At 43.6% G+C, this 22,226-nt stretch overlaps 1 protein-coding gene across 3 annotated transcripts in view; it reads left to right on the top strand.

Annotated features, from left to right (window-relative positions):
* The first annotated feature begins 10,830 nt into the window (after positions 1-10,830).
* Positions 10,831-22,226, top strand: part of LOC108697802 (glycogen [starch] synthase, muscle) — a 32,190-nt gene continuing 20,794 nt past the window's right edge. For 2 of the 3 annotated variants that reach the window (XM_041571614.1, XM_041571612.1), the window contains exons 1-4: positions 11,013-11,166; positions 11,409-11,603; positions 17,800-17,981; positions 21,397-21,588. In XM_041571614.1, coding sequence (XP_041427548.1) covers positions 11,486-11,603; positions 17,800-17,981; positions 21,397-21,588 — 492 coding nt within the window. In that variant the 5' untranslated portion in view covers positions 11,013-11,166; positions 11,409-11,485. The other variant, XM_041571613.1, reaches the window with a different exon arrangement.

Here is a 22,226-nt window from a genome sequence, read left to right as displayed (position 1 = left end):
ACCCCTCCCCGTGGAAATTTCCTTAACTTTTGACTTACCCTTCGGTGCAGAGTCACAGCATCGGAGTACACCGCAGCCAACTTCCAGGTCTTCGTGTCTTCTTCCGGCGCTTCGGCAATTTACGTCCATTTCGGTGCATGTGAAGTTGTCGCAAACCAGTAAATTGCTCCAACTGCGCATGCACCGATTCGCTGGTCTCCATCTCAGCTTACCGAAGACCCGGAAGATGGATGCCGTGAACTCTGATGCCTGAATCTGCACCGAGGGGTAAGTAAAAAGTTAGGGGGCAGCTAGCTGGGGTAAAGGGTTTGTTTGTCCTTTAAGCCGCAAGTCACAGTTTCCCCAAGAGACCTGTTTATCTTAAATAGTTACAATAGTTTCTTTGCTTATCTTATATTGTTACAAATGTACCTAAGTGCACCTGCCACATATTCTGGGCTCTCTGCCAAAAGCCGATAAAGTGTTAGAAACTTTTGAATCTTTTTCTGGCTGTTCAGTGCAGGAGATCAAAGAAAAAGTCTGGACATTTCAGTAACAATTTGGGACTGCAGGCTGACCTGTCCAAATCTGGACTGTCCTGAGAAAAACGGGACAGTTGGGAGGTATGCGGTTTGTACATGTAATAGATAGACATCTGTATTTGTCCCTTACTGCACTGCTGGTTCTGACTCCTTGATGTATTAAGGATGCACCGTATCCAGGATTCGGTTCGGGATTCCGCCTTTTTCAGCAGGATTCGGATTCGGCCAAATCCTTCTGCACGGCCGAATCAGAATCCATTATTTTGGATTCGGCCAAACCCCCGAATTTGGTTATATGCACCGTAACTCATACCATCCCAGGGTGGCGGCCCTTAAAATGACCATTTTCTATTTAGGATTGCCCAATATTCACATACTACTAAAATAGTAAATTTTTTATGAAAATGGTTTATTTAGATGAAACAAGGTTTTACATATGAGCTGTTTATAAGATATATTATTATAGAGACCTACAGTGTTGGAATGGCAGTGTCACGCTAATAGACAGCCCCTACCCCTGGGGTGTTGCATTATAGTGACAGCTGAAGGGCTGTAGGCATAGGGCACCTTGATTTATGTAACCTCCCCAGATAGGACCCTCTAATCCTATATGTGGCCATAAAAGGGCCCTGTATGACCAGACGTCAACACATATTTTTCAGGAATCGCTCACAGCAACAGGTCTGTTCCTGATCAATAATTTGCACCCAAAACATTACCTAACTGCTCCATTAAAATACTTAGTAGTGTCACTTGAAGTCCTCCCATATCTTCCAAAGCAGTGCAGGGGGCAGTTATGGTTAAAGGAAAACTACCCCCAAAATGAACACTTAAGCAACAGAGAGTTTATATCATATTAAGTGGCATATTAAAGAATCTTACCAAACTGGTACAGTTATCCGAAAACCCAATATCCAGAAAGCTCCGAATTACGGAATGTCTCCCATAGACTCCATTTTATCCAAATAATGCAAATTTTTAAAAATGATTTCCTTTTTCTCTGTAATAATAAAACAGTAACTTGTACTTGATCCCAACTAAGATATAATTAATCCTTATTGGAAGCAAAACCAGCCCATTGGGTTTATTTAATGTTTAAATGAATTTATAGTAGATTTAAGGCATGAAGACCCAAATTACGGAAAGATCTGTTATCTGGAAAGCCCCAGGTCCCAAGCATTCTGGATAACAGGTCCCATACCTGCATATATATTTAAGTAAATATTGCCCTCTTGCCTTGAACCACCATTTCATGTGCTGCCTCAGAGATCACCTGACCAGAAATACTGCAGCTCTAACTGTAACAGGAAGAAGTGTGGAAGCAAAAGACAGAATTTCTGTTAATTGGCTCATGTGACCTAACATGTATAGTTTGTTGGTATGTTTGTGTGCACAGTGAATCGTACGATCCCAGATGGCCCGTATTTTTTAAAATGGCAATTTTCTATTTATGATTACCCAATGGCACATACTACTAAAAAAAGTATATTATTATGAAAATGGTTTATTTACATGAAGCAGGGTTTTACATATGAGCTGTTTTATGCAATATCTTTTTATAGAGACCTATATTGTTTGGGGGAATAGTTTTCCTTTAACATGCACTTAGATCAGGCCTGCCTCACCAATATCTTGCAGAAAATTTCCATTTATTTATATCAGGCAGGTTTTTAAAGTACTTTGGGATGAGAACTGCATTGGCACATTCATACCGTACTGGCCCGGGAAAAAAGCCGGTGGGCCCCCAATCCTTAATGGACCCCCGGCGGGCCAGACCCCTCTCTCGATCAGATTCTACAAAAAAACAAAAGTTTTTTTTAGACGCCACGCAGCTCCATCTGCGCATGCGCGTGGCACCATTCACTCAGCAGCGACGAGCGGTGCCTTCAAGCAGGTGCTCTGAGTGGTGTCTTCATACATGCGCACTCGGTGCGTCATGGTAGGGGGTGGAGGGGGGGCCCTGGACAGTAGTCCCGGTGGGCCCCGGGCCCCCCCCGTCCGACCCTGCTTCCCCCCCCCAACTCCTGCGCATCTTTGGTGGTTTGCTCTTCTGCAAATGTGCACGAGCTTGTACACACGCATGAGGAGGGGGCGACATAGTCAGCTGGGGTGCCCGGCCAACTTGTCCCAGCACTGCATCATACTAAAAATTAACTCAAAGGGGGACAACATGTGTAAGTGTATGGCCAGCTTATCTCTTGCAGGACCCACAGGAGAACCACAAATAGTAACATAAATGAAAGCCAGGAAACAATATGAACATGTCCTCTTTATTTTTAATAATCCATAAACATTTGAACAAAACCTCTAAAATCCCCTGCCAAATGCTTGAAGTCAGTCTGTGTGCCTTTGGCCTAACACTGTCGTCCACTCTTTCCCTTTCACCCAGTTACACACAGGAACAGCCAGTGTCCAGCTCCCTGTAATCAGCATCTGAATTACACCAGGGACATAACAGGGTTTGGTTGGGGTCATGGTCAAGATGCACTCTAAATACAAAACCTCCCAGTTGGGGCCTCCTGGAATTAGTTACTTGGGGTGACCGGGAGAAACCCCCTGTTGGGTCCCACTGGTCTGGGCACATGGGAGGGCTGTGTGGTGGAGCGCAGGAACGTGTCATTGATAATTGGCCACAGTAATTACCACATTGGTGGCATAGGTAATTATAGAAGGTGGCAGGGGAGAACGTAGTGTGCCGGAGGCAGCCTGAGTGGTGTGGCCTTAAAGGATCAGTTAAGTGTAAAAATAAAAACTGGGTAAATAGATAGGCTGTGCAAAATAAAAAATGTTTCTAATATAATTAGTTAGCCAAAAATGTAATGTATAAAGGCTAGAGTGACTGGATGTCTAACATAATAGCCAGAACATTACTTCCTGCTTTGCAGCTCTCTAACTCAGTGTCAGTGACTATAAGGGAGGCCACATGGGACATAACTGTTCAGTGAGTTTGTAATTGATCCTCAGCATTCAGCTCAGATTCAAAAGCAACAGTTATGACCCATGTGCCCCCCCCTCAAGTCTCTGATTGGTTACTGCCTTGTAACCAATCAGTAGAAACCAAGAGAGCTGAAAAGCAGGAAGTAGTGTTCTGGCTATTATGTTAGACATCCAGTCACTCCAGCCTTTATACATTACATTTTTGGCTAACTAACTATATTAAGAACATTTTTTATTTTGCACAGCCTATCTATTTACCCAGTTTTTATTTTTACAATGAAAAATTCCATTAATGGGGATGGTGTACCCTTAGCTCAGGTTTTCCGGTAGGCTCTGCCTCAGCCAGTCCAACGCTGGGTCAGTGTAATTTTCATTTAGCCCAGATTAATTGACAATGGAATCTGTCTATTCTATTCATGGCAAACTCATCAGCCATTTGCAAGAGCAACAGAAAGTAGTAATAGAAGCATGTAGTTGCGTACCACACGGAGCACCTTGGAGTGTGCACAGAAGGGAACAGATTGTGCTACATTCTTAATTTCTCTATTTATGAACGAAGCTTAAGGTGGCCATACACGGGCCGATAAAAGCTGCCGACAGACTGAGTTGGCAGCTTATTGGCCAATGTATGGGGCCCTCCAACGGGCTTCCCCAATCGATATATGACCAAAAGTCGGGCAGATTTTGATCGGACAGGGCAAAAAATCCTGTCAGACCATGGAGCACATCTGTTCATTGATGCAGACCCGCGATCCGACCGCCCATACTTCTGCATTATGATCTGATCGTTGGGCGCTAGGGCCCATGACCAGATCAGTCTGATATTGACCACCTCAAAGTGGGCATATAGGGGAGAGATCTGCTCATTTGGCAACACCGCCAAACGAGCGGATCTCTCTGTGTATGGCCACCTTAAGGAAGGTTTTGCAAATAGAGAACTGGAAACTGGCAGGACAAGTACAGGAGAGAAAGGGACTTGACATTGTGGAGGGATTATGCAAAAAAATAAATGAGAAATCTTGCAAATCTGGTATTCTCAGTAGGGCACTCGCAATGTTTTCCCAGGATTTTATTGTATAGGCCTTTTTATCCCCTTTAACTGAGATATAAATCCCCTCTCCGCCACATTCCAGTAATAATGATATTTTCCCACAGTTAGAGGAGAAGAGTATTTGGGTAACTGCCATGTATGAAATCCACCTAAAAACCAAACATTGTCATTTTAGCTTTTCCTACAGTATTTACTCTCCCTTGTGCCAGTGGGGTGGGAAAGCAAAAGCAGAGGTAGATTAAATTATTTTGGGTGCTAATATTAATAATATTATCCCCAATGATCTTCTATCATGCTAATATAATAACAGCCAATGGAGAGGGTGTATGGGGTAAATGTATCAAAGAGTGAAGTTCCACCACTAGAGTGAAATTCCGCAGCTCTTAATTCATTTCTATGGGATTTTGAAAGCCGTATTTATCAATGGGTGAAAGTGAAAGTTCACCCTTTGATAAATACGCCTTTAAAAATCCCATAGAAATGATATTATCTTTGATAAATATACCCCTATGTGTCAGGACATATTTTATTGGATGCAGCCTTCTTTCTGTGGTTATTAAATGCAAGCAGTGGTGGAACATGGGGTGAGGATAGCGACAAACGAAGCTGAATGGTGGATGTGGCTGGCACACTGGTGGCATTGCTATTACTTACCATCTTGCCACTGGGAAATAAGGGCACTGTACAAAGACAAAGCGGGTTAAGGATGAATGGTATTAGGGAACAAGTTGTATGACTCTGGGCAAAGTGACAGCACAGGGCATTGTGTGTGGAGAAACGTGAGGTTAAAGGGGTTGTTGACTTTGAGTTAACTTTTAGTATGGTGTAGAGAGGGATATTCAGAGAAAATTGCATTTGGCTAATGGTCGGACTGGGAGGCTTGGGACCCACCGGGGCTACTGCCCCAGGGCCCCCCTCCGGCCGCCACTGCCGCTCCGGAGTGCTGCAGGGGGCTAGTGCGCATGTGCGCGGTGCCGCGCTTGTGCGCACGCACGCGGCGATACCTTTGTGCGCATGCGCAGTTATTCTATTCTACCGCGACCCCGAACAAAGTGGGGTCGCGCCGCCCCACTAAGTAGCGGATCTGGGCTGGCGGGGCCCACAAGAGCCCGGGGCCAACCGGATTTTTTCCCGGTGTCCCGCCGGCCCAGTCCGACACTGATTTGGCTTTTATTTTTAATTATTTGAGGTTTTTGAGTTATTTAAGTTTTTATTCAGCAGCTCTCCAGTTTGCAGTTTCAGCAATCTGGTTGCTAGAATCCAAATGACCCTAGCCATTGTGCATTGATTTGAAGAGACTGGAATATGAATAGGAGAAGCCTGAATATGAAGGTGAGTAATAAAAGTACCAATAACAGTATATTTGTAGCCTTACAGAGCATTTGTTTTTTTTAGAAGGGGGTCAGTGACCCCACCCCCATTTTTAAAGATGGAAAGAGACAGAAGTAGTGATGGGCGAATTTATTCGCCAGGCACGAATTTGCGGCGAATTCCCGCGATTCGCCGCTGGCGAATATATTTGCAAAGCCAGCGCAAAAATTTGCCAGCAATAATTCGCCAGCGTCCGTTTCTTTGGACACCAGCACAAAAAAACGGACGCCAGCCGTTTCGCCCATTGCTAGTCAGAAGACGAAGGCAAATAATTCAATAATTCATAAAAATACAAAATAAAGGCTAATTGAAAAGTTACTTAGAATAAGCCATCAGGCCCGGATTTGTGGCGAGGCCACCCTGCCGCAGGTATATTTGCCCCGATCCCAGAGCACTAATCTTGCATGAACTTGCCAGGCCTGGATTTGTGGTGAGGCCACATAGGCCCGGGCCAAGGGCGGCACATTTTTGGGGGCGGCATGCCACCCAGCCGCTCTATGGGGGGAGCACTGGGGACGTGCTGCTTGCACTTGCACGCTGACGCTCTTGCACCTGAGTGAGGTAGTGCAGGCAGCGATAGGACTGTGCGGCCTAGGGGTGCCCGCCCAGCAAATCCAGCGCTGGATCTTGTGGGAGGGAGGGGGCACAGGAGGACGCTGGCCTCCGGGCGCCCTTTATCTGAAATCCGCGCCTGTTAGCCATTCTATAACATACTAAAACTTGATGTAAAGGTGAACCACCCCTTTTTTAGCAACATGGGTATAATGGTTTGTGAGAGAACAGCATTAAAGGCTCACTGGGCTAAAAGTCCAGATTCCCAAACAGACCGATAAAAGCTACCAACAGACCAAGTGTATAGGGCCCTCCATCTGGCCTCCTTGATCGATATCTGGCAGGTTTGCAAATCCAGTCAGGGCAAGGTATGTATTGGGTCGACAGCCTGTTTGTACTGGTGCTGTGAGCCAATTGTTTCTGGTCCATCAGCTCAATATCAGCCACCTGAAGCTGGGCATATCAGTAAAAGATCCATTTGCTTGGCGATCTCACTGTGTCAATCACTTACCAGCAGGGCCACTAATAGGGGGCACAACTGTACCGTGCTCATTGCTTTATGGATCAACCGCACTGAACTTCCAAAATTAGCTGGGCCCCCCCTTGGGTCGCTGAAACCTGCCGAGGTTACCAGAAGCTCCCGAAAGCTGCCGAACTCCGAAAGCCGCGCAGAGAGTGGAAAGAAGCTGATTGGAACCGTAAGCCGCGAAAAGAGGCTAAAAGCCGTGAAAAGAGCCGAAAGCCACAGTTTGGAGCCGAAAGTCATGGAAAGAGCCAAAAGCCACGCAAATCACCGCTAGTCTTTTTTTTTACTTTTATGGGCGACAATGGCCACCAATGTTTTTAGAAAAACTTTTATGGGAGACCCAATTTTTTTTTACTTATAGGGGGGCCCTGATAACCAATTATTTTTATTAACTTGTAGTTTTATTAACTTGTAGGGGGGGGGGCTGACCTCCAATGTTTTTTAAAAACTTTTATGGGGGCCTTGGCGCCAATGTTTTTTTTTTAATTCATAGTGGGTCCTGGCCACCAATTATTATTTTTTTCAATTTGTAGGGGGGGGGGGCCCTGACCACCAATGGCTTTTTATAACTTGTGTGTGTTTACCGTTTTTAGCTCTGATGTCTGTGTGGCCTTTTTACTGTGGGCGGGATCCGGGGTGGGGATAGGGGGACAGGCTGTGGTAGACGGGGACCAGGGGGCCCAGAAAATTTTGTTGTATGGGGCCCTGTGATTTCTGATAGCAGCCCTGCTTACCAGTGGTTAGGGTTGCCACCTTTTCCTAAATGTTTACCGGCTGGTGGGGGGAGGGAACAAAAAGTGGCGGAGTGTGATGTCAAAGGGGGCGGGCCATGATGTAAAAAGGGGTGGGCCACGGCACAGAGATTTCAAGACGGAGAACAAAAGTTAAGTTTCCAGGGGATTGGGGGCAGGCCGAGGGATCTTTTTAAGGGTATTACAAATTTACCAGCAGCTACATTGCTGCTTAATTTGTAATACCGGCAGGTGTTTTACTGGCTAGGCCGGTAAAATACCGGCCGGGTGGCAACCCTACCAGTGGTGGATGGAGAACTCAGTGGGTTTACAGTACTGAAGTAGACAGGGTCGGCCTGAGCCGGTGGGACACCAGGAAAAAACCCAATGGGCCCCGGGCTCTTGTGGGAGCAGAAGAGAAAAACACAGCCCAGGATAACTCCCTTTTGTTGTAACAATATGTGTCCGACATAGGCAGTATTTGTTTGAGCAGGCACCAGTGTTGGAATAAGGGCAATGCCAAGCTTACTAGTGGTGGTAGCCAGGGCCCCCATTAGAAATCACGGGTCCCCGTGGCCCTGCCCACTTCGACCCCCAAGCCCCACCCCATATCCCACCCACTCTACATCACAGTTAAAAGACCACACAGATATCAGCGCTTAAAAATGTAACCCCCCCATGCACAAGTTATAAAAAGCTATTGATGAACAGGGCCCCCTATATTAGAATATTTTTTTTAAAAAACATTGGTGGCCACGGGTTAAAACAAAACACTGTCAAAGGGGGCCCTGGCTCTTTCAAAGGTTCAGCACTGCTGGGCCCCCCTTCAGGCCCTGGCCAGGTACACTTGTACCCCTGTGCCCCCCTGATGGCGGCCCTGGTGGTAGCAGTGCCCTCCCACATATCAACTACCACCTTGGCCTGTGCCAGCAGTGTGGATGTGGTGGAACTTTGCACATGGTACAGCTTGTTCCTAAAGCAGCAATATCAGGTGCAACTATGTGCTGTACCCGCATGGGAAGTGGTGCAGAAGAAGAGGGTTTAATGTACTAGAAAAAGAATGTTGTGGCCCCTGCAGAACAGGTATTGTGGGAGGCACAATCTCTGTAGGGGATTTCATGTGCCGCCATGCTCAATATTATGAAAAAGTGGGTCCCTGAGGAGGTTACATAATTCAGGGATATCCAACCTGCAGCACATCCACCTGTTGCTGAACTACAACTTTCTGTTAGGCTCGTGTAGAGAATCGCAGTTTAAAGGGGTGGTTCATCTTTAGGTTAATTTTTACTGAGTTCTAAGCAAGTCTTCAATTGGTTTTTCATTTTTAATAGTTTTTCAATTATTTGCCTCCTTCTGAATCTTTCCAGCTTGAAAAAAACAAAACGAAACAAATGCTCTGTAAGGCTTCAAATGTACGGTTATCAATACTTTTTATTTCTCATCTCTCATTTCAGCCCCTCAACTATTTATATTCCAGTCTCTTCAACAAATCTTTTCAGTTTTCAAATGGGGGGGTCACTGACCCCATCTAAAAAACCAAATGTGAGTAGGGTTGCCACCTGGCTGGTATTTTACTGGCCTGGCCGGTAAAAATTATGGTTGATCCCAATGTTATTAATAGGGAAAAAAGATAAATATATAGGAAGGCCGGTATTTTTTTCCAGAAAAGGTGGCAACCCTAGCTGTAAGGCTTCAAATGTACGGGTTCCTATACCCAGGCCTAGGGTGGCAGGATTTTAGGGGGCGGCATGAAGCCCAACCACACACATCTTCATAGTCACACCCACATTGGTTCAGAAACACTGGGGATGTGTAGGAGATACTAAAGCTTTTTAAATTTCCCCATGCACCAATCCCCATTGCTCTTTGGGTTGCCACCTTTTGGAGAAAAGTTTACCAGTCAGGGTAGGGGGCGGATCCATGAGGTGGAGTATTGTGATGTCACAGGGGCAGGGTTGTAATATCACATGGGCGGGGTAATAGGGTTGCCACCTGTCTGGTTTTGACCCGGACAGGCTGGTAATTTGAAGGGCTGCCCGGGTCAAAACCCAGACAGGATTCCCCATGGCTGACATAGTGATCAGCCAAACCTGATGTCACGGTCTGCCCCCGTCGCATCACGGCCCCAACCCTCTGTGTCACGCCCCCTCCCGGCCTGGTCTCCACTAGGGTTGCCACCTTTTCCTAAACGTTTTACCGGACGGTGGGGGGCAGGAACAAAAAGGGATGGGTGTGATGTCAAAATGGGCGGGGCCGTGACGTAAAAGGGGGTGTGACCATGGCGCCGAGATTTCCAGACGGGGGACAAAGTCACAAAAGCTAAGTTTACAAAAAATTAAAAATAATTTTTGGGGCCCCAATTTTTTTTAACTTGTAAGGGAGGCCCTGGCGCAAAGTTTTTTTTTTTAAAAATAATTTTTGGGGGCCCAATTTTTTTTGAATTGTAAGGGGGGCCCTGGCACCAATGTTTTTTTAAAAAATCATTTTTTGGGCCCCAATTTTTTTTAACTTGTAAGGGAGGCCCTGGCGCAAAGGTTTTTTTTAAAAAAATTTTGGGGCCCCAATTTTTTTTACCTTATAAGGGGGCCCTGACCATCAATATGTGTGGGGGGTTACTTTTGTAGCACTGATGTCTGTGTGGTCTTTTAATTGTGATGTGGAGTGGGCGGGATATGGGGTGGGGCTTGGGGCCGGGGTGGGCGGTCCCCAAAAATGTTGTATGGGGCCCCTGATTTCTAATGGTGGAACTGCATACATACATGATCGTGTCAAGACTATAAATCTGTCATGTTCTACTTGGAACGAGGATTACACTATTGTTCCCATTGTCACCCTTATTTTTCTATTTCAGAAGCTTTTTACTTCTCCAACAGGTGGCGCTAGAGAGCCCAGACCCCTCTCGGCTAAGTGAACTCATTAACCTCCCGAAACGCTACATTCATAGATTGCTCAACAGCATCTCAATTCCGCACGTAGCCCACGCTTCCCTCCCACCTGTCTCATCCCCGAGTGACATTCACAACAACCAACCAGCAGCCGCGCTCTGCTCCCAGGGGGTCGTCACCTAACCCCGCCCAATCTTTATACGCCGTTCGTCCTATCAAATCGTAGAGGATATTGAGCTGCGTTTGCAGCGGCCAATTGTAGGCGGAAGTAGAGAGTTAGCGTTTCGGAATGGATATGGATTAAAACCAGCGTTAATAATGTTTCTTTTACCGATTAATGTTCTGTATCCGTCGTTCTCATTGGGTGACAGCGCGGAGGGTCTGACAGCTGAGCAGCTGTTCTAGTTCCGACGAAAAAGGTAAAGGGGGCGGTATTGAAACATGAGCACGCCCCTATAAACACGCCCCCTATAAACACGCCCCTTGCACCTGGGGTTGGCTGGTCGCACGGTTCTCTTGGCTGTCAGTGCTGCAGGGGGTCCTGAGCAGAACTGATCAGCTGAAGCCGGGATTCCTCCTTGTCCTACAGCAGGTCAGCAGGAGGGCCGCACAGGGGGTGACAGTTCAAGGGCCAAACACTGTCTCTTTTACATATGACCTCCAACACTGGCTTCCTCTATATTTTTGGTGAAAATATTCAAATCCAAAATAAGCTGTGACCCTGCAGCTGTGCTTGAGCTTCCCTGTAATCAGTCTGTGGGAGGGGGTTATAGTTGTACTACACCTTGCCAGGTGAGGCTCCATGTCCTAATTCATTCTTCTCTGATCTAATAGTGAGCATTCTAGGGCCAACCAGGGGCCACACAACCTCCAGCTTGGACCTCCTGTAGCCTGAGCTCCCAACCTGCAAGATGCCTTTAGCTCGCAGCCTGTCCGTCACCTCCCTCACCGGCCTGGAGGACTGGGACGATGACCTGGATCTGGAAAACTCCATCCTGTTTGAGGTGGCCTGGGAAGTGGCCAATAAAGGTGAGTGATCCTATTAGGGGTAAGTGGCTCCATCAGGGCAGGAGTGGCTGCTAAAGGAGTGGTGCTGGCCTTGTTCTGGCACATTGTGAAATGGCTGTGCAATCACTCAGAAAAGGAACCTGTCTCTTTAAAATTGTAGGATTGGGGTCTTTATGCCTTTTTATTACAACACTTCCCGATGGCTCATTGTGCAGTTGTGTTTGGCAAGGCCTCCCCCACTCCAGCGTACGCTTACAGGCTTGTCTGTATTATACTTAATTATTACATTGCAGCAAGTCAAAGCCTGGCCCCTGTCTATTTTAGATGCAGACTTGTTGTAGGGTGACTAAATCTCCTCTTTAAACCAGGGTCCTATATGGAAACCACATTGTGTTATATTCATTTCTTTTATGTTTATATTATCTATGTACCAATGCTAACTTATCCCATAGGTGTATACATGGCTAATACTGGGGATCCCTTAGGTTTATACATGGCTAATACTGGGGATCCCTTAGGTGTATACATGGCTAATACTGGGGATCCCATAGGTGTATACATAGCTAATAATGGGGATCGATTAATTGTATACATGGCTAATACTGAGGATCCCTTAGGTGTATACATGGCTAATACAGGGGATCCCTTAGTTGTATACATGGCTAATACTGAGGATCCATTAGGTGTATACATGGCTAATACTGGGGAACCCTTAGGTGTATACATTGCTAATACTGAGGATCCATTAGGTGTATACATGGCTAATACTGGTGATCCCTTAGGTGTATACATGGCTAATACTGGGGAACCCTTAGATGTATACATGGCTAATACTGGGGAACCCTTAGGTTAATACATGGCTAATACTGGGGAACCCTTAGGTGTATACATGGCTAATACAGAAGGATCCCAGGGGTATGATAGCTAATATGGTTGGATCCCATGACTATAATAGCTAATATGGTGGGATCATACGGGTTTAAGCATAACCAGTTGCCCTGGTTTAGTCCCTGGGTATCTATAAGCTATATACCATCTTCATGTCTCACACTGAACTACATTTCCCAGCATCCCACAGACTACTGAAGGCCTGCTGATATAGAATTGTTGTTCAATAAAATGCCCCTAGAACTGCAGGCCACAGTGCAATGTTGAGAGTATAAATTATTTTCCATTTGCAGCAAAACGTGAAGTTTAGTCAAGGTATATAAATAGAGCTGGCGCCTGTCCTGCTTTTGGCCCGGATTACTCTCTTATTTAGGCAACTATTCTGGGAATGCCATAGCCCTCCCTGCTACCACTTCATCTGCTTCCCCTGTTTTCTGTATAAAACAAATGGCAACTCTGTATAAGAAGCACACACTGCTGTTTACATTGTAAATACATTTTGCTTGTTAATGTAAAGGAGGCCTGGGTCCTCCACGTGCAGCAAAATAGATTTCCTTTTTTTAGTAACGTCTCTGTAGCTAAGGAGGCTGGAGATGTGGCTTCCCCTTTGGTACGGTGCCAGATCTTTCACTAATAACACACGCTAGGGCTGGGCCTCACCATTGATAATGTACCTTTTTGGCACTGAGATAGGGCAGTATTTGTAGCTTTGTAGCATGCATAATAGGTGTATTCATTCCTGAGTCTGCACGAGCCCAATGAATGCTCTGCTACCCCCACCTTGACTTGCTCATTCATTTTCTGCAGCTGTAAATGTGTGCAACCCAAAACAGCAATATTAAAAACCGGTATGGGATCCATTATCTGGAAACCTGTTCTCCAGGAAGCTCGCAAATTACGGGAAGCCCATCTGCAATTGATCAAATAATTAACATTTTTAAAAATGATTTTCCTTTTTCTCTGTAATAATAAAACAGAACCTTGTACTTGATCCCAACTAAGATATAATGAATCCTTATTGGAGACAAAACAATCCTTTTGGGTTTATTTAATATTTAAATTATTTTTATTTAGTAGACTTAAGGTATGAAGATCCAAGTTAAAGATCCCTTATCTAGAAAACCTCAGGTCCCGATCATTCTGGATAGCAGGTCTCATACCTGTGTTTTGATTGTTCCTGATCTGTTGAGCCATTTTTCTAAGTGACAGTTGTTTGCACAGGCAACAAAAATGTTTTCTTTGGAGACCGGTATTGTAGTGCGGTATTCTAGCGTTTAACTGCACAAAGAAAGCTAAGGTAGCTTTGTGCTGGGAGCGTGATGACAGCAGATGAGCCCCAAGGATATATGTAATGATGTGCTCACAAGCTGATTGCAATTGGTGGATAGATAATTCCATTGCCTCGTTAATTACGTAGTCGGGTGGCTCAGGAGCCCTTAATCTGCACACCAATATGCACTGCCTTGCACGTACAGGCTATTAGGGAGTAGTGCTAGCAAGAGTGAGCACCATTAGAGATACCTCCTTGCAATGTCCCCTTTAACGGAGAAGGAAAGCTACGGAAGAGGTTTATTGGCAGTAGATTAGCCACAATAGTGCAAGCTATAACACTATATTTATTCTGCAGAATACTTTACCATACCTGAGTAAACAGCTCTAGAATGTTTGATAGCAGCTGCCATATTAGCTTGGCATCACTTCCTTCCTCTCCCTGCTCACTCCTAGCTCTGGGCTCAGATTACAGCAGGAAGGGGGAAAAGGGAGTGGGAGAGAGGAGCAAACTGAGCATGCTCAAGCCCTAGCCCTGGAGGTTTAGCCTGAAAACAGGAAGTCTGATACAGAAGTCCATGTGTACACAATAGAAGGAAAGAAATGTGTTTCTATTGACAGAAAGCAGCATTACTTTGAGTGTTTACTGGTGTATTTATATAGAGCTTTCTGATAAAGCTTACTTAATTTTAGCCTTTCCTTCTCCTTTAAAGGGGGTGTTCACTTTTACATTAACTTTTAGCTGAGACAATTTGCAGTTGTTATTATGTTTTCTTTCATGTGTGGTTTATTCATTATTTAGCTATTTATTCAGCCGCTATCCAGGAATTTCAACAGCTGTTTTGTTGCTAGGGTCCAAATTATCCTAGAAACCAGGCAGAGGTTTGAATGGGAGACTGGAAGATTAATAAGAAAGGGAATAAAGAGAAAGATAAGGAATAAAAAGTAACGGGAACATTGTAGCCTCAGTGAGACTCTCCGGTTGAAGACTGCAGAGAGTCAGAAGTAGAAGGCAAATAATTAGCAAACAATAGAAAATTAAAATTGAAGACCAACTGAAAAGTTGCAAAAATGTGGTCATTCTGTAACATACTGAAAGGGGAACTGTCCATTTAAGCACCAAGCAGGTATGGGAATATCTTTGCTGCATTTTATACCAGGCACTATAGGGTTTTCATAAATACAATTCTAATGTTGCCCCTTTTTTACAGCAGTTAGAGACCTATTATATTTAGTTTTTATTTGGTCAGATTCGGCAGTGTTTATAGTGGCAATAATAGTGCGTGATATTTTGGGTAATGGCAGACTAGTTGTTTTCTAGTGCCTTGTCACTTCATGGGAGGGGAACAAAGTGATAGAATGCGCATCCCCCCTACTTTTGTCATATAGCAATTTTGTTGATTGAAATAATATGCTTTTTTTCCCATGACATGATGCCCTCTCACAGTACAGAGTATTTTTATTGCCTCATTGAATACACATTAGCCTATGATATATGGAGTGACGGGTGCCCTACAACTGACACTGAGCTGATAGATTTTCTTGTACTCGTGAGATGTTCTTGGCTGAGACTCGAGCACAATGGATTCATGTTGCCTCTACGATGTTTACCAATAACCATGGCGCTCTCTCTCTGCTAATTGTTTGGGGCATGTTCTCCAGCCCAAGGCATGAATCTTCTGGTCTAGTTTCTGGAGTTTATTGAGCCTTTGCAGGACACCCTCACCCTAGGCAAAATCTATCAATATCCACACTCCAGCTTTATTCAAATTGGCATGTCCCACTTTCTGACCAATATTGACCTTGGTCTGTGCTCAAAAACTCCCAGGAGGTACTAACTGCACAGATATAACGACCGCTGTCTCCCCTTGAAATTTCAACTAGCAAAAAATTTAAACGATATGGTAACCTCTTATCTACTCTGCTTCAAATAGCCCCCTCTCTGGAGGTAGAATGACCCATAATGACCTTGTACCCACTACATCATTTGTCTACTCAAAATAATTCCCCTGTAGCTGCGTTGAAGGAAGTAGAATGACTTCCATCAACCGTTGTTTGATTTGTCTACTTCAAATAGCTCCTCCCCCCATCGCTGCATTGGTGGCTGCAGAATAACCCACTATGACCTTGCTGCTCAACACCTGCTACAATGTTTGTCTGCTGCTACAAATAGGTGCCAGACAGCTGCATTATAGGTCACCAAATGAAGATGCCTGGCTGCTGCTGTCATTCCTGACCATGACTAGTATCTTACTCCTTCTGTACCCTGAGTTTAATGATTTAAAGGGATACTGTCATGGAAAAACATGTTTTTTCCAAAACACATCAGTTAGTGGTGCTGATCCAGCAGAATTCTGCACTGAAATCCATTTCTCAAAAGAGCAAATATATTTTTTTTATATTTAATTTTAAAATCGGACATGGGGCTAGACATTTTGTCAGTTTCCCAGCTGCCCCAGTCATGTGACTTGTGCCTGCACTTTAGGATGGAATTACTTTTTGGCAGGCTGTTATTTCTCCTACTTAATGTAACTGAATGTGTCTCAGTGAGACTTGGCTTTTACTATTGAGTGCTGTTCTTAGATCTACCAGGCAGCTGTTATCTTGTGTTAGGGAGCTACTATCTGGTTACCTTCCCATTGTTCTTTTGTTTGGCTGCTGGGGGGGGAAAGGGGGGGGTGATATCACTCCAACTTGCAGTAAAGAGTGATTGAAGTTTATCAGAGCACAAGTCACATGACCAGGGGCAGCTGGGAAATTGACAATATGTCTAGCCCCATGTCAGATTTCACAATTGAATATAACAAAATCAGTTTGCTCTTTTGAAAAGTGGATTTTAGTGCAGAATTCTGCTGGAGCAGAATGTAAAACAGTGACAAAATTGTCATTTCATAGGCTGGATATGGGTGTCTATTTGCACCCTCAATTGCATATGATTTTTTTTTTTTTTTACTTAGAATTTTTTATTTATTGACTTAGCAGGGTTATAGAAACAAAAAAAGCCAACAGGATAAAAATATTGTACATATATTGTTGGAGTATATATGGTTAACATCTTACACTTTTACTTTCAAAGCAGTATAATAGGCTAGATGTAATACCCTGAGACCTGTAGATTAATCTACCATTAACCGGCAGTTTAACAAAAAAAAAAAAAAAGAGAAATATTAAATTATGAAGTAGGAAAATAATAAAGAGAAAAGATCATTCTAAACTTGCCTACTTACAAAAGAGCGATACAATGCTCCGATTTTAGGTACCGACCAAAAGAAAAGAGAATGGACAATATAGAACAGAATAAAACATTAGGTCCTATAGCTCTTTCGATTTTAAGGAAATATAAAACCATCTGAGCAGTTACTATTGTTCCACGGTGTCCATTTGTTATGATACGTTTGTAGAGACTGATTATTTTTGGCAGTGTAATATTCCAGTTTAATGAACTCAGATTTTTATTCCCAAATGATCCTCCAAATGACTTGATAGTCAGACTCTTCAACAGGTTGGTGGAGTAGCCATCTCCACAGCAGTAACATGAAGCATGAAGGAAACTGGAGAGTCTTCAGTATGTGAATAATGTCGTTTTTATTGACGCACTACGTTCGAACCCCTAAGGTCCTTCAACTTCACCAGAGGAATCACCTTAGGGGTCCGTAACATGTAGTGCATCAATAAAAATGACATTATACACATACTGAAGACTCTCCAGTTTCCTTCATGCTTCATAATATTCCAGTTTGTTGGTTTCATTCGCTAAGTTAAGGAATTCTTTACAATTTTGGGTGAATTGCATATGATTTTGGAGCACAAATGTTGCACCATGCGAAGGGAGCCTTGAATTTTATGCCTGGTCAATAGCAGGAGGAAAGGATAGATCTACCTTGTAATTAGCACCTCATTCATGTTAATGGGTGTAACGAGCTACGGCACTTTATAATTGGGCTGAACCAATTTGTACATGACATTTTAATGCATCCATCACAGTTGGCTTTACTATAATAGTATATGAGGCCCATGGAGTTCATCCGTGTGCTAATTTGGCATTTTCTTCCGTTTTCAGTGGGGGGCATTTATACAGTTATCCAAACAAAGGCAAAGATCACCACGGACGAATGGGGAGAAAACTACTTTCTGATCGGTCCCTACTTTGAAAATAACGTGCGCACACAAGTGGAGCTGATTGAGCCACCTAATCCTGCCATGAAACGTGCCCTGGACTCCATGAATTCAAAGGGATGCAAGGTGAGAAGGACCCTCTCATGGTGAAACGTTGTACTTGGACATTTGTCTACTTTGGTTTGCATTTAAATAGTCCAGTTTAAGGGACGAGATCAACCTTTACCAACAGCAGTGTTCTTTGTTATGTGTAGGATGACATACGCAGAACAGTTTGCCCTATATTAACCAGTGCATAGTTGTCACTAGCTGCAAAACGACCTTTTACGCTCATGAATCAGCATTACATAACTAAAGCTATGGAATTCCTCTTTGGTTATGCTTTAACTAGTGCAAATGTTACTTAAGTAAAGGCCAAGGCCAGGCCACCCTGAGAGTAAGATGCCATTCTCATATCACACAGTCACAATGACACTGACTTGTTCCCTTCCCTCACCAAGGAGAGAGAATTGAATAGAAGTTGAAAGGTTTACATAAACATTAATAGTGCTCCCATCTAATTCCTTGCAAATGAATGAGAAATGTTCTGCTGTTTATTTTATTTTGATTTTAATACCATACATCCTGCCATGTCTCCTCTCACTCATGCACTTTTTTGCCGGAGTATCTCTGACCTCACAAGCACATGCTCGGGGGCTAAATTTAGTGCTCCTCCGCAGCCACCCAGTGTTATGTGGGGATTCGGTTACAATCCACGGAAAAGGTCAGCTTGCTAGTTCTGGAGTAGGTTTGAATAGGACCTCGGATTCCAACAGAAGAACATAGAGTTTGAGTCCTGGGGCTGAGCTTGAGGTGACAAGGTGACCTTTTGGAGGCCAGAACTTGTCATTGAGCCACCCTGTTAGTAATAGGTCAGTGAACTCCTAGTAATTTCTTTGGCAATACAACAACCCTTATTTGGTTATGCAAGGCTTCTCTTACCTTTTCACACTAAGGGGGTTATTTATCAAAATCCGAATTTTTCTGATTATTTAATTAAAAAAAGTCAACCAAACTAGAATCCATGATTGGATCTTATTTATAATTAATTAAGCTAGATTTAATTTAATTTTCCCCAAAAAAACCTGAAATAGTTGAATTTCTGCCCGAAATAGTAACATTTTCAGGCTAATTCCAGCGCAGACCATAGAAACTTCCAAATAGGATAGGGACCCTCCCATTGACTGACTTATATACAACCTTGGCAGGTCTAAGATGGCGGGTTTTCAGATTCTGCCTTTTTGCAGCCTTGGGGTATAATAAATCTTGAAAAATCGAGTTTTAAGCATTCTTACTTTAATAAATAACTCGCTAAGGGGCAAATTCACAAAGCGTGAAGCGGCTAGCGCAAATTCGCCAACGTGACATCACTTCGTAACTTCGCCGATTTACTAACGGTCGCTGGTGTAAATTCGCTAGCGAAGTGGACCTACTCGATCACTACTTCACACCCTTACGCCAGGCGAAGTTGCGCTATGGCGAAGGTATGTAACTACGCTAATTCAATAACTTGCGCATTTTACTGAATGTTACCTCTTGCACCAGACTTGCCTTCGCCACCTCAGACCAGGCGAAGTGCAATAGAGTAGATAGGGATTGCTTCCCAAATCCCAAAAAATGCTGGCGTCTTTTCCTTTTTTAAGGGTGATAGGCTGAAAAAGATCGTAAATTCTTTTGGGGGTACCCTCCTTCCCCCTTCATTTCGCCTCCCTGAGCGCAACTTCGGATTTTAAAGATTTAGCGGCGCCCTGGCGAAACTTCGCCTACCGCAGGTTAGTGAATTTGCCCCAATGAGTTCAGATCCTATGGAGAAAGATTTAAGTAGTAGAAATAGGGAGGTTATTGTCGAGGTTAATTCAATCCTACAGGTGCTGCTAGAAATAAAAATATTGAAATGGGTTTGGTACCCCATTTGGTATTTCAGCAAAATAGGACCCGCCAATTACTCCGTTATCCAGAAAGCTCCAAATTACAGTAAATTCATCTCCCATAGACTCCATTTTATTGAAATTATCCAGTTTTTTTTTTTTTTTTACAAATGATTTCCTTTTTTTTCTGTGTAATATTAAAACAGTAGCTTGTACTTGAGCCCAGCTAAGATATAATTCATCCTTATTGGAAGCAAAACCAGCCTATTGGGTTTATTTAATATTTAACTGATTTTCTAGTAAACTTAAGGTATGAATATCCTAATTATGGGAAAACCTCCGGTCCCAAGCATTCTGGATTACAGGTGCCATACCTGTAGTAGTAGTAGCAGTGTAACTTCCCTGGAGTGCTTGCCGTGTTCATATGGACTGAGTTTTTGTGTGACTGTCATTTCCAGGGGACAGTAGGATTAACTAGGCCTTTAATCAGAGGAAAAAGCCTGGGGATCGGACAGATAATCCATTGGCCTGACCAGGCCCAGACTGTTTGGACCTCTAAGTGCTTGAAATGCCGGGGCCTATTTTGAATCCCAGTCCAGACCTGATGCTGTCCTCTCCTGACATCTCCATGAGCCCAGGGGCCAAACCATTTAGAACAACAGTGCACAGAGCTGGGCACCCATAATTCCAGACAATTGCCATTCAAATCAGTGGGGTATAATTACTGTATTTTGTTACTCGCCTATGGAGTTATTAATCACTCAAGCTGGGAAGCAGTTTGTGTGCCTTCTTCACTCCAAAGGTTGTTTAAAATATCAATTGTATTAAAGGGGACTAATTATGGAGCAGTATCCGTATTTGCACACAGTAGACTTTGCCTTTATATCTCCGTCCAGGGAAATGAATGGAAGATGAATCCTTATAAATACTTTAAGCTGAGTGTTGTTTTCCCTGCAAGCACAGAGCCATCAATCAGTACAGCTGTCAATATACAACTGATCTTTTTCGTCCAACTGACTTACAAGATAGTGGCATTGACACAAAATGGCTGTGGGAACTAAATTAATACGTGGGCAGTTTCACACAGTCCTTCTAGCTGGCATTTAGCATAGCTGGTATCATGTGTCATCTCTCCCCTGCTAAAGCAATTTCCTAAGCTGCTTATGCTCTGATCTATTCTGAAAACCAGATTTTTTTTTTGTGCTGCTGGATGTCATCAATGAAGGGCACAGAGTTTCCCCTTTAATCAATACCTTCCTAAGCGAGGTCGAAGTTTAACCACTTAGAGTCACTGTGACTGCAGCAGCCGTTATTATAAATCTATATCCCAGAAGCAACGGGAAAACTGGAAATGCACATTTTAGACTACCGGTATATGTACAAAGCTGATTTTAAGCTTTCCATACGGTGTCATGGATAACTCCGACAACAGAGATATTGACACCCAATTCTCTTAAGCAATGAAGTTGGAAGCCCTTGGCTTGCCATACTGACACTTGTACAAATAACATTTCTGTGCAGTGACAGGTTAAATATGCAAATGATAGCGCCAGGCTGCAAATTAAAGGTTGTAAAGTCAGGGCATTCTAGATTTATTTAAACTGTATTTGTATCTACCCTCTCCTTTTTGGCAGGTCTACTTTGGGCGCTGGCTGATAGAAGGAAGCCCGTATGTTATCTTGATTGATATTGCAGCCACAGCTTGGAACCTTGACCGATGGAAGACAGAACTCTGGGACAGTTGCGCCATTGGAATTCCATGGTACGACAGGGAAGCCAACGATGCCGTCCTGTTTGGGTTTCTCACAGCCTGGTTCCTTGGAGAGGTAATGCCTGATCACTATTGGAAATAACTTGCTCAGAAGTTTATATTCCAAGGCTGCAAAGGGTTAACAAAAACAATAACCTGATTTGTTGCTTTGTTGAGTAGTAGAAGGAAAGGGTAAAGATGCCAGGGCCATTAGAAACCTATTCAGTACCAGATTTCCATATATAGGGATAGGATCTATTATCTGGAAACCCAATATCCAGCAGGCTCCGAATTACAGAAAGGCTGTCTCCCATAGACTCCATTATAATCAAATAAACCAGATTTAAAAAAAAATGATTTCCTTTTTTCTCTGTAATAATAAAACAGTAGCTTGTACTTGATCCCAACTAAGATAAAATTAATCCTTATTGGAAGCAAAACCAGCCTATTGGGTTTATTTAATGTTTACATGATTTTCTAGTAGACTTAAGGTATGAAGATCCAAATTCCGGAAAGCCCCAATTCCCGAGCATTCTGGATAACAGGTCCCATACCTGTACTGACATCTAATTTAAAAGGGTTGTTTGCCTTTTGAGTTGGCTTTTCATATGATGTTGAGACTGAGACCATTTGTAATTAGTTTTTCAGCAGTCTGGTTGCTAGGGTCTAAATTCCCCTAGCAACCATGCATTGATTTGAATTAGAGACTGGAAT

The sequence above is a fragment of the Xenopus laevis genome, chromosome 7S (assembly GCF_017654675.1).
Source record: "Xenopus laevis strain J_2021 chromosome 7S, Xenopus_laevis_v10.1, whole genome shotgun sequence".
NCBI classification, from domain to species: domain Eukaryota; kingdom Metazoa; phylum Chordata; class Amphibia; order Anura; family Pipidae; genus Xenopus; species Xenopus laevis.
This window is presented reverse-complemented; position numbering and strand designations above follow the sequence as displayed.